Source organism: Lithobates pipiens, unplaced genomic scaffold (genome assembly GCF_037356315.1).
Source record: "Lithobates pipiens isolate NorthernLeopardFrog02 unplaced genomic scaffold, aLitPip1_a1.2 Scaffold_30, whole genome shotgun sequence".
NCBI classification, from domain to species: domain Eukaryota; kingdom Metazoa; phylum Chordata; class Amphibia; order Anura; family Ranidae; genus Lithobates; species Lithobates pipiens.
Window position 1 is genome coordinate 38,321,420 of NW_027507791.1, and position 13,665 is coordinate 38,335,084.

General features: G+C 43.3%; 1 protein-coding gene across 1 annotated transcript in view; it reads left to right on the top strand.

Moving 5' to 3' along the window:
* Positions 1-281: 281 nt before the first annotated feature.
* LOC143942163 (low affinity immunoglobulin gamma Fc region receptor III-B-like) overlaps positions 282-13,665 on the top strand; it is a 30,374-nt gene continuing 16,990 nt past the window's right edge. Inside the window, exons 1-6 of the mRNA XM_077463422.1 lie at positions 282-312; positions 3,253-3,273; positions 5,001-5,264; positions 5,348-5,617; positions 9,879-9,943; positions 10,070-10,160. Coding sequence (XP_077319548.1) covers positions 282-312; positions 3,253-3,273; positions 5,001-5,264; positions 5,348-5,617; positions 9,879-9,943; positions 10,070-10,160 — 742 coding nt within the window. The remainder of the gene's footprint in view (positions 313-3,252; positions 3,274-5,000; positions 5,265-5,347; positions 5,618-9,878; positions 9,944-10,069; positions 10,161-13,665) is intronic.

The window sequence follows — 13,665 nt, forward strand, 5'->3', positions numbered from 1 at the left end:
GTGTAATTCATATGTGTTCGGGTTTAAAAGGATGAGGTGGCAACCCTAGGTACAAGGGCAGCAGCGTTCCACCTTAAAATGTAATATGAGGTTTGTCTAGACTATCATATCAGACAGAGCACTCATAGCAGAACTAATTACACCAAACTGAGATATTATTGGATATCACAGATTGGTATTAATGCTGGTAAAATGTGTATAAATAATACCCAGGAAATGAGAAGATGATCATAACTTCTGCTTCTCCGAGAGACACTCATAACTTGCAGGTCTCGGCTACCATGTCTGTCTTCCTCACCGTCATGATCCTCTGTAAGTAGAACGGTTTTAATTTTTTATATTATTTGAGTATCAGTTGAGTGTCTTTCCGTCTAGATCGTGTCACACACAGAAAAAAAACAAAAACTAATTACTATGAGCTTGTTGTAGGCTCTATGAAAAATACGCTCATTATATTTGCATCTGATGTGGACAAAGTATGGTGGTGTCTCTTTTTCATCTACTTACATCATATTTACCATCCAACGGGCACTCTATGAGCTGTCTTGTTCCATCAGAAATACATTATTTTACATTTTTTTTTTAATTCCTTTACTGAACAGCAAATTACATCATACAAAAGGCAACAAAAACAAAATGAACTGAGATAAAGACAGAGTAGTTTTGGACGGTAAACGGTGATGATGACGGTAGATCAAGCAGTTTGAGCGCTTCATCTTGTGATAGTACAGTCAGATAATATAGCATTTCGAAAGGAGGCTTAATAAAGCCCCATACACACTATCAGATTTTCTGCTGATTTTTTTCCTTCAGATTTACCAAAACCATGTAGCGAAGGGCCTGCCTGATTGCATACAAATTGAAACTCCTAAGGTTTGACCTCATATTATATGGTTTTGGTAAATCTGAAGGAAAAAATCAGCAGAAAATCTGATAGTGTGTATAGGGCTTTAGACACCTTCAGTAATGTGTAATGAAGTCCAAATAAACAAGGCATATAAACTTAGTTCTGGATAGGGGAACACACAATAAAAAAATCATGATACTGCTGATAAAGGTAGATACATGGGAGAACATACCGGTGTACATATCCAGCAAATGGTCACATGGCCAAGATGGGTTACGAAGGGAGAAAAAGAGGGGAAGGGAAGGGAGGACAAAGAGAAAGCGGGGAGGTAGGAGAAGGAAGAAGAAATGAAAGTGAGAGAAGGGGGGAGAAGGGAGGGAAGAGAGAAGAAGTCATAGAAAAGCCAAGTTGTAATCCAGAGGAGAAAGGTAGAACTCTCCCGTAGAGAAACATAGGTAGACCAAAACGTGTCACACGGGTTTGTGTAAACTCATTGAGATAGGCTTCCTTCGGTATATGCAAAATGCTGCCATGGTCCCCAGGTTTCACATTCTGTTACAATTGTTTAGTATAACTCACTCTCAGTGGATTACGTGTCACAGAAAGAAGCTACAGAAGGTATCTGGGAGGAACCTTTCTTGTCTATTGAAGTATTGATTGTAAGCTCTGTTTGTGGTCTTGTCACACAGATTAGAAGATTCCCCATTTATCTAAATAAATCAGAAGGGCAAATGTAATTTTCAGAAGAGTTTTGTTTTAATTGCCAATAATAAAGGCAGCTGAGTGTTATCTGTAAGGGTGAAAAATGTAGTTAAAGGTCAGGGCAATGCTATGGTTGGGTACTAGGGTATATGTACAGAGTCTACTGCTGAGTGTTATCTGTAGGGTGAAAAATGTAGTTAAAGGTCAGGGCGATGCTATGGTTGGGTACCAGGGTATATGTACGGAGTCTACCGCTGAGTGCCCCTTGTCTCATGTCATTGTTTTAAGTTATATTCTTTTTTCAAGTCCATCCTAGAATTATACTTCTACCCCTTGGCTTATACAGGGGTGGGGATCTGATCACTCCATAAGGGAGCTGAATGAGGGTCTTTTGTCCATGAAATTGGATTTTATGTGGGTAACTTTCATGAACTGCACTTACCTTTAATTGATCATTTATATTTGAATTAATTAAATTTTTTGAAATTAATAAAATATTATTGCTTTTTTATCATTAAAAAGATTTTGAACAATTTATTGTTGCCAATGGTAACCTCTTTACATGACGGGTCTGCCGGCATGTACACCTTCTTTTTTTCATATGCTAATTGGTTACGGCAACAACGCCCTAAAGCCCCGTACACACGAGAGGACTTATGTCCGACAGACTTCCAAAGGAGTTCCGCCGGAGTTCTGCCGGAGTTCCGACGGAGTTCTGACAGACTTTTCGGCCGAACGGACTTGGCCACACACGATCACACTAAACTCCGACGGATTCGAACGTGATGACGTAAGACCCGACTCGAATAAGGAAGTTCATAGCCAGTAGCCAATAGCTGCCCTAGCGTCGGTTTTAGTCCGTCGGAGTAGCATACACACGAGCGGATTTTTCGAAGGGGACCGGGTCCGGCGGAGTTCCGTCGGGAAAATTTGAAGCATGCTTCATTTCTAAAGTCCGTCAGACTTTTGCGAAGCTAAAGTCCGTTGCAGCCCACACACGATCGAATAGTCTGACGGACTCAGTCCGTCGGACTTTGGATGTTGAAAAGTCCGCTCGTGTGTACGCGGCATTAGGGGTGAATGTTTCAATTATGAATTATTATTTTTGGATTATTACTAGTGGTTAATCTTGCGTTCCCATCCCCCCCCCTTTTTTTTTTCTTAATTTTTGGAATGAGCTGAATGAGGGTGCCTGGCTTAGTAAAGTTGAAAATGTGGTTTCATAGTTCAAGTCTGATGACTGATTGACTGGAATTTCATAAGAAGGAATGGGAAGGGTCTAGCTGCTGAATCAAACAAGATTCCTAAAAATGATGATGGTGGTGGGTTGGCTGGTAAGAGGCTTAGTAAGGGGGTTATGATGAATGCATGGAAGGATCAGATGATTAAATGGACATGTCCAGTCACTAAGGGGGATTACGGTGTGACTATAAAGGCAGTTGATGCTGAATGGCAATATAAGGTCTGGTCGCTTAACCCAACCTTTCTAAACCACAGGCTTAGTTTTTGCGATGTCTACTTGTCACATAGGAGAGAGTGTCAGTCTTCTTCTGGTGACCTGAGAAAATTGGGATCCTAGCAACATCCTCGTTACAAAGAAAATGTATAATTTGTAACTGTTAATGAAAGATTGAAAAATGATTGAGATGATGTATGTTTTAATGACATGTACTGTACATACTATTTTCTATTATTATTTTCAGCTTTAAACCTGGGAAGATCTGGTGAGTACAGACCTGATCTATCACATGCCTGATGAAGGGGTCCTGCGTGACTCCGAAACATTGAGCTTTTCTAGTGTTGTGATCATGCAATAAACCCCCCCCCCCCCCCCCATTTGGACGCCACTTTGTGCTGATCCTTGGTGTGCTGGCAAATATTTATGTTCAGACCTGATACTGGACACATCTATCATTATAATATGCCATCCATAAATACAATAATACTATACATTTTTTTTTTTGATCATAAAATTTATGAGAAAGGAGTTTGGGGCATTATAATTTTGTTAATAGCTTTACAGTAATGCAGTAATAAAAGACTATTCAAAAACAGTGCGACCCCTTTCACACCACACCGGCCATTGCGTCGGCGGTAAACGGTGCTATTTTTAGCGGCATTTTACTGCCGGATTTGCGGCGCCTTTCGGGCGCTTTTACCCCCCGCTAGCGGCCGCAAAAAGGTTAAAACCGCCGCCCCAACGCTGCCCCATTGATTTCAATGGGGAGCAGCGGTGGAGGAGCGGTAAACACACCGCTCCTTCACCGCTCCAAAGAAGCTGCTGGCAGGACTTTTTTCTGACGTCCTGCCAGTGCACCGCTGTAGTGTGAAAGCCCTTGGGCTTTCACACTACATACAATGGTGCAGCTTCTTTAAGGCGGATTGCAGGCGCTATTTCTAACGCTATAGCGCCTGCCAAATGCCCTGGTGTGAAAGGGGTCTGCAGGTTAGCCAAAATTTGCACACAATTGAAATAAACGTTTATTTGAATGTAGTCAAAGATAAAGCCAAAGATCAGCTCCAAACTAGTTAAGAATAATATGTTTTTTACAGTAGGGTAGAACATGAGATGCTTTGAAGGCCTGGATTGAAGGATGTTATGCCATTCTTCTTTGAAATTCCGCTCTAGCTCAGTCAGGTTGGAGTGGTACTGTTGGTGGACAGCATTTGATTGCACAGTGGCGGCAATTGATGGGCACAGTGGCGGCAATTGATGGGCACAGTGGCTGTGTTTGATGGTACAGTAAGGCTGCAATTACATAGTTACATAGTTAGTAAGGTTGAATAAAGACACCAGTCCATCCAGTTCAACCTGAGTAAGTGTCTACAATTGTCCCTATCCTTGAAGAATCTTTCAGTTTGTATGTGCCCCCCCCCCCCCAAACAAAAATTTGGAGCACCAGTCACCACTGCTCACGAGTGTCCAAAACCAAGTGCCCTCTTCTGACCCAGAAGAGAGGTAGGACCAGAAAAGCTTTGTGCCATACTTCTTTTTTAAAGTTGGACATGAGCAAAGAGTAAAGTGATGGAAAGCAATCAGTACTCTGCCCTATTCCCCCTAAATGACCCTGTAGTAAGTGCCGGGAAAGGAGCCACTGATAAGCTTGTAAGACATTATTTTTTGTATAGAGTACGGGGCCCTTTCAAGCAGTTCAGCCTCTGGCCATGGAGTGGTGCAAACCCCCACGAGAATCAATATGCAATCTTCCGCATGGAGTTCCCCCATACTGCCTACATCTAAAATGTCTACTTTTGCTTATTCGCAAACTCGCACTTTACTTTATGAACTTGACAGTTTTTTTTTTTTTTTTTAAATCGTCAATCGGGAAAAAAATGTTAAACATCCGACTTGAGAACTTTTTTATTTTATAAAAAAAATGTGTTCACCTCTCTGTGTTTTGCTGCACACTGTGCTCTCTATGTGTTCTGTGTGATCTCTTTTCTTCTATAGGAGGGGCCATCAAACCTGTGGTGACCTTCACACCCAACTGGAGGAATATAATATTCTATGATGATGTGACTCTAACATGTGATGTGCCGTCTACTGTACCAGAGGAGCCCCGGACTTATCACTGGTACAAAGATAAGAGATCAATACCTGGAGATCACCAGAGACTTCATATAACATCTTCAAGAGTGGAGGACAGTGGAGATTACCAGTGCCAGACCATCGGTGGTGATATCAGTGATCCCGTCTTCCTAAATGTTACAGAACGTGAGTCGTCCATCTCATCTCCATCATTACAGATTGTTGGGTGTGAATAGAACAACCTAAAGTATAATTTTATTACATTTCAGATCATGTCATCCTGCAGAGACCTCCATCTGCCATCTATGAAGGAGACCCCCTGACTCTGAGATGTCATCATGTCAAAGATTTTAATGCAATAAACACAAAATTCTACAAGGATGATCAGGAGATAAAATCATCAGAATCCGACTCCACATTCCATATTCCTAATATAACGAGGAGTCAGTCTGGACGGTACAAATGTACTAAACAAATACACCGCTATGATATTTCAATTGTGCAAGAGCACTCAGATGTATCCTTTATCTCTGTGAAAGGTAAATTAAAGCCAAAATCATGACAACTTTATATTGGTCAATGTTGCTCCAGCCATAGTTAAGACCTCCTCTCTGTCCCCACAGTGATTATATTCCGCAACTGTGTAATTGTAATATGGAGGGGTGCTAAATAAAACAATAATGACAAACTATAGCAGCAGAAGAAACTATATCGTAAAATACAGTGAAAAAATATCAAACATAAAATAATATGTCATGGAAAATATCCACAATGAATGGTGTTGCGAAAGTCGCGTGCAAACAAGTGAATAAACACAATAATTAAAGTTCCTTGGTGAATTGGATAATAGTGCTTCCCAAAAAATGATCCAGGTGAAATAGGAGCAATCATATATTCCCATGCTCAATCCAAGACAAACTCTACCGTCATGTGCATTGGACGCTCACCTTCAATCAAAACGTAGCATGCATCAACCGCAAACTCGATCTCCGTATAATAGACGTTATTTTATAGTTGGTAGCAATCGACCAGCTCACACATGTAATAAGAATGATAATCCTCATAGTGTAGTATATAACAATACATTTATTAAGAAACAAAGGTAGACTTAGCCCTTGTACACACGGTCGGAGATTCCGACAACCAAATCCGTCTGAGTAATTCCTGAAGAGGTCCGGAAGTGATGTTGCATACACACGGTTGGACAAAGTTGTCGGAAAATCCGAGTGTACATAACATGATGACGTTATTTGGTTACGACGGGACTACGTTCAGGCTAGTAGCCAATAGCTTTGGTCTAGGAATTTGATCTGAGCATGCGTGGCGCTTTGTCCGTCGGAGTAGGCTACACATGATCGGAGTGTGTCCGATCGGAGCATTTTGTCGGAAAATTTTACCGGCAAGTTGGAAAAGTTCGGAATATCCGTCAAAACAGGCCGATCGGACACATTCCGTCGGAATCTCAGACCATGTGTACTAGGGCTAACAGTTAAAATAACTGCTATGAGTATAGCAGCTGGGTCACACACAAACAGATCGCTGGAAACTCCAAAACTCCAGAAATGTTGCGCCACTGACGTAACTGATGCTGGAATAAATAGCATATCGTTAACCATAGAAACTGAATATCGTAGCAAGGCAAGCATTTCTTTTCAAGCGGTGTTTCGCCCCCCCCCCAAAAAAAAATTAAAGCCAGCAGCTACACATTCTGCAGCTGCTGATTTTTAACAATAGGACACTTACCTGTCTTGGAGTCCTGCGATGTCAGCACCGCAGCTTCCATCAGCTGTCGGGTGCTGCCACCGCCATTGCAAGTAAGGGAACCCGCCAGTGTAGCCTTACGGCTTCACACCGGGAACCCTACTGTGCGTGTGCGAGGCCCTGCTCCTCTTTCCTACTGGCCCAGCGACCGAGAGAGGAGGAGGGAGGAGGAGGGAGCCCCATGGTGATGTCACGGGCCATGGACCGGACTCCCAGAAGTGGGAACAGGATACCTGTCAAAGACAGGTGTCCTGTCCCCCCTCCCCCACGAAAGTTGCCAATTCTGGCCCCGGAGGGGGAGAGAAGACAAATGAGCGGAAGTTCCACTTTTGGGTGGAACTCCGATTAGTCTACAGTCAGTATGAAGACATGATAGAAACATGATGCCATGTATCCAAAATACTTCTATACATACAGGAGGTGGAAAAATCATCAGATGGCATACTACTAGTTAAGGTATAGGAAATATTAAGGAAACTTGTCCGGTTGTCAAGTTTACCAAACGGCATGGCAGCAACGTAGTATAAACTACAAAATAATATAAAAACATGTGTACTAATGTGATAATATTACATAATCTAAGCTAAAACATAAGTAGTATAAAACTGTCAATACCAATACAGGACGTAATAGTAAGTAATAAATCCAAAACATATGTTGTCCAAACCTGGTGACGCGCCAGTAAGAAGAGCGGTAGGGAAAAACACCAACGCACATAGCACTTTGAGAAATAAATCTCCATTTAATCCTCCACAAGGGAATGACGGCCGTGTGGAAGTGTTTAAAAAGATGGCGTTACAAAATTTGAACTAATTACAGATAAAAAAAGTATGGGACCCAGGAGGGAGAGTCCTGGACAGCCGAGGCACTCGTGAACATTGCTGGATAGAGATGGGACTTTACCACCACTTTAAGCCTGAAAGGTTGAGGACACCCTGTGGGTATAGGGCAGTGATGGCGAATCTTGGCACCCCAGATGTTTTGGAACTACATTTCCCATGATGTTCATGTTCATGATGTTCATGTACTCTGCAGTGTAGTTGAGCATCATGGGAAATGTAGTTCCAAAACATCTGGGGTGCCAAGGTTCACCATCACTGGAATAGGGTGTCATGACCCCCCCCCCCCCTTCCTCCCAGGGAGTGTTATGCTGTGTACACACGAGCAGAATTTCCGACAGAAAAAGTCAGACGGAGCTTTTCATCGTACATTCCGATCATGTGTATGCCCCATCTGACTTTTTACGTCGAAAAATTCTGACGGACCTAGAAAGAGAACATGTTCTAAGAACATGTTCTAGGGACCAATTTCTCTCGGGAAAACTGCCTGTCTTCTAGACAATTGAACTTTGGTGTGACCGTGTGTAGGCAAGACCGATTGAGCGGAATTCCGTCGGAGAAACCTTCAGAGTTTATTCCAATGGCAAAACTGCTCGTGTGCACGCAGCATTAGCCCTATGCCCTGCACTCACAGTGTATTGAGGCAAAGACCAGCATCAGCACCCCTCTCTGCATCATTGGGAACAACCCAACGCTAGAGGAGACTGGCCTGAAGACATTCAAGAAAGGTAAGTATTAAAAAAATGTAATACACAAAGAACTAAAAAAAAAAAAAAAAAAAAAAAAAACATTTTTTTTTTTCAAGCCAGTTCTTTGAATTGTTGGTTTCCTACAGAGCAAAGCAGTAGGAAAAATCATCACATCCAAGTCCCCAACCATCCAATCAACTGTCACCTATGCCACTACAGTACCTGACTACAGCAAAAAAACTATCTTTAAAAATATATAAATTTGGTACTGACCATAAAAAACACACGGTCGGACTTTCCGACGGCAAATGTGCGATCGGAGCTTGTTGTCGGAAAAATTTCGACCATGTGCAGGCTCCATCGGACAAAATTTGAGATCTTGTTCTCAAATTTTCCGACAACAAAATCAGTTTGCGTAAATTCCGATCGTGTGTAGACAATTCCGACGCACAAAGTGCCACACATGCTCCGAATTTAAGCAGAAGAGCAGCACTGGCTATCGAACTTAATTTTTCTCGGCTCGTTGTACGTGTTGTACGTCATCGCGTTCTTGGCGTTCGGAATTTCCAACCAGCTTTGTGTGACCGCGTGTATGCAAGACAAGTTTGAGCCAACATCGGTCTGAAAAAATCCCATTGGTTTTGTTGTCGGAACGTGCGATCGTGTGTACACGACATTACTGTGCAACAAAAAAACTATAAATTTCTATCATTTCCTCAGTCTATTCTCATTATCGAGGTCCTCACAGCTCCTTTTGATTTCTTTGGACTCTTCCCAGTTCCAGGGAGATCCTTAATTTGGACTGGTACTCAAAACTAAATGCTACAATCCAGACAAAGTCTAATGCCGGACTTTTTGACAGCAAACAATTCAATCGTGTGTGGGCTCCATTGGACCTTTGCTGTCCAAAAATCTGACAGGATTTAGAAATAGAACGTTTCAAATTTTTCTGCCGGAACTCCGCGGGAACCCAGTTCCTATGGAGAAATCCGCTCGTCTGTATGCTAGTCCGACGGACGAAAACCGACGCTAGGGCAGCTATTGGCTACTGGCTATGAACTTCCTTAGTCTAGTCCGGTCATACGTCATCACGTTCCAATCCGTCTGACTTTGGTGTGATTGTGTGTGGCCAAGACTGTTCATTCGGAAAGTCAGTCGGAAACTCCGCCAAAAGTCAGTCGGGAAGACCATCAGACCTAGTCTGCCGGAAAGTTCGGTCGTGTGTACGCGGCATTAGAGGAACCTGTCACCATATCTTGTGAAGTGATGTGTAGTGCATATGTGTGCCACAACGTCCATTCAGCTCTGGAGGCCGCCATTGTCTGACCTTACTAGGTTCTCTATTACTGTGAAATACTATAGTGGATACAACAGGTCCACTTAACCAAAGACATAAATATATATATATATGATATAAATTGTTTTATATCCCTGCAAAGCATTGTGCAATTGTCAACAGAATAATTAATATACTCCCATCATTTGTCATGTCTATCAATTTTCTCTTCCAGAGCTCTTCTCTCCTCCAGAAATAAAAGTGACCCCGTCCAGGATAAAAGCAGGAGATAACATGACGGTGAGATGTGACACCAGACGGGATCCGCTCAGAGGCGGCACAGAGCTGCACTTTGCCTTCTACAGAGATGGACGGACTGTGCGGGGATACGATGTATCTGATATATACAGAGTGCCGTCATCTCAGCTGGAGGATTCTGGGAAATATACCTGTGAAGTGAGGACAAGGTCTGACACTGTGAGGAAGATGAGCGATGGGCTCTATATCCAGATACATGGTGAGCATATGAAATTAGGCCATCATTAGTTGCGTATATGTCAGGGAAGGCGCACACAAATGTGCAGGTGTGGCCCTGTGGGTGCCCATCTTGCAGTGCACAGGTGTGCACATATGCAAATGTGCAAGCGTGCGTTCATTTGCAAATGATACTGGTGCCAAGTGGCCTATATAAGTTCAGCAGCTGTACTAGTTGGTTTCTGTCTGATCTGCAGCTTTTACCCATGTTCCTGTGTCTGCTTGAGTGCTGTGATTGAGCCGGCATGACCTGACCTCGCTTGAACGTGACCTGCCCTGACCTTGGCTTGCCTCTGGACTCCGCTTACCTCCTGCTCATCTGCCTGATCTTGTGTTGCTGTCCTCTGCCTGGATTCCAAACATTCTCTGCTTACGTCTATGCCTATATCTGACCGTCTGTTGCTGACCTAGCTTGTCTGACCTTCCATCCAGTGATGTCCTGCTCTGCATACTGCCTGGTTCCAGCTGGCTCTCCACCTGCCACGTTCTACCAGTCTTCCTGCACCTGAAATCAGATGCTGTCTGTGAGGATGGTGAATAACACAATGAGGAAGATGAGCGATGGGTTCTATATCAAGTATATATCGGATTCCAGATTCCGATAAGCCCCCCGCCCACAGACCCCCACAACCACCCGGCAAGGGTTGTGAGAATGAGGCCCTTGTTCCCATCAACATGGGGACAAGGTGCTTTTGGGGGCTGCCCCAAAGCACCCTCCCCATGTTGAGAGCATATGGCCTGGTACGGTTCAGGAAGGGGGGCGCTCTCTCGTCCCCCCTCTTTTCCTGTGGCCTGTCAGGTTGCGTGCTTGGATAAGGGTCTGGTTTGGATTTTTGGGGGGACCCCCACGGCCTTTTTTTTACATTTTGGAGTGGGGTTCCCCTTAAAATCCATACAGGTCTGGTATGGATTTTGAGGAGGACCCCTACGTCATTTAAAAAAAAAAATTGGCAAAGGGTTCCCATTAATATCCATACCAGACCTGGTATGGATATTAATGGCAATTGTTTTTTTACATTTTGGTTCAGGGTTCCCCTTAATATTCATACCAGATCCAAAGGGCCTGGTAATGGACTGGAGGGGAGGGATCCCATACCGTTTTTTTTCAACAACTTTTATCTGTATTGAATCACAAACTTTTGGCAAAAACGTTTTTGCAGGTTTACCCCCAAAAATAAGGGACAACAAAAGCCAATTATTTGAAGGAATGGATTAACCAGTCCCATTCTATAAAAAGGGGATCACAACAGCAGCCACAATGTCCATGTGGGTTGGCGCATTTAGGGAGAGCTGACAATTCTATGTATACTTTTTAAATTAGTTATTATTAAATATCTTTTTTTGCCATTGGTACATGTCAGTGCCCCATGGCGGTGCCCAGCTTCCCATGTCTTTTGTTTGACAAGAGCTTGCTAATTAGCCCTTAAAATGTACAGAACAGCAAGATTTGCCCCCTCCCTAGATTAAAAAAGCATTTACTGAAAAGTTTGTGAACTTTAAGAAAAGATTTATAAACTAGCAGAAAAAAAATGTCTGCTTCTGTTGTACCCCAGCCATTATTTATATCAACCTCAAAAAGGCCCTTTATGTGTCTGACTTTACTGAAGGACAGACACGTGATTATATAAAAAAAATTACAATGAGTTTTATTACAAAGCCTAAAAATATATATAAAAACAAATAAAGGGGGAAAAAATGCACTTAATTTAATAGTAATGAAATATATTACTAAAAAAAATATAAAAAAATATAATAATTATAATTATATAATATAATAAATTATATGAGCATGAGATATACACAGAATAGAACATAAATTGGAGAAGCTGCGCTAATTTTAAGGTTTAAATTGCTGTCAATTGCTTGTTAGAAGAAAAACATAGTCTCAGATTGTGATGAAATATCAGTCCAGTTCTATTCCAAAACAGACACCAAAGTGAAATTAATCAACAGAATGTGCCACCACCTTAAGAAAAACCAACTTACCAGATGGTAAGCAAAGCCAGGCAGATGGCTATAGCCCAGCCAGGGCCTTTGCTTGTGTAGGAACTCGTAGGTAAGCTTTAAATTGATAGCTGCATAACTTCTCCAAACTCTACTGGCGCCGTACGATCCAGGACCATAAGTTCGACAGTAAACTGAGCAGCACCCAAGGAGAGAAAACCAACTATACTGTAATATTGTTTCAATCTGTGTTTATTGTATAAAAAATATATTGCACTTACATTTAGAAAGTTAAAATCGTGCAGAAAAACAGCAGAGCCGGCCGGCTGCAAACATAACCCGTCCTCCTAGTGAGACAGCGTGGTGACGTCAGCACGTATCCTCTACAGACACATTTTTGTCATATGTGATGTTGTTAATGGGGAACCAAAATTAGCGCAGCTTCACCAATTTATATATAAAAACAACACAAGATTGAAATCCCTAGAAAACAATGTACCGTATATACTCGAGTATAAGCCGAGATTTTCAGCCTCTTTTTTGAGGCTGAAAGTGCCCCCCTCGGCTTATACTCGAGTCATCGCCGTCTGCCTGCCCGATCAGCGTGTCGAGCAGACAGACGGCGGACATTCTACTATTCAAAAGCCGCGCCTCCATCTGTGATAGGCGGAACACTCAATTTCCCAGCAGTCAGTGGTCCGCCTATCACGGACATCCGCTCATCCTCATACTACGGACGAGGATGAGAGGATGTCCGTGATAGGCGGAACACAGACTGCTGGGAAATTGAGTGTTCCGCCTATCACAGACGGAGGCGCGGCTTTTGAATAGAGGAATGGCCGCCGAGGCGCCGACGAAGAGCGGCGATCCTGGCATGGCAGAAGGACGGAGGCTAGGCACGGGACGGAGGCACGGGACGACGGAGGCACGGGACGACGGAGGCACGGGATGGAGGCTCGGGACGGAGGCTCGGGACACAGGTAGGCTGGACACACAAGGCTGCACGGACACACACACAGGGATGGATGGACACACACACAGGGATGGATGGACACACACACAGGGATGGATGGACACACACACAGGGATGGATGGATGGATGGACACACACACAGGGATGGATGGATGGACACACACACAGGGATGGATGGATGGACACACACACAGGGATGGATGGATGGACACACACACAGGGATGGACGGACACACACACAGGGATGGACGGACACACACACAGGGATGGATGGACACACACACAGGGATGGATGGACGGACACACACACAGGGATGGACGGACACACAGGGATGGACGGACACACAGGGATGGACAGGCATGTCTCACCCTCGGCTTATACACGAGTCAATAAGTTTCCCAGTTTTTTTGGGGTAAATTGGGGGCCTCGGCTTATATTCGGGTCGGCCTATACTCGAGTATATACGGTAGACCATATCTAGTATCAATTACAATTATCTTTGCTGGATTATCCCAAGAGGTCAAGGCGTTTCACATCAATTAGCTTCTTACGGACCTTTAAATCTTGGTG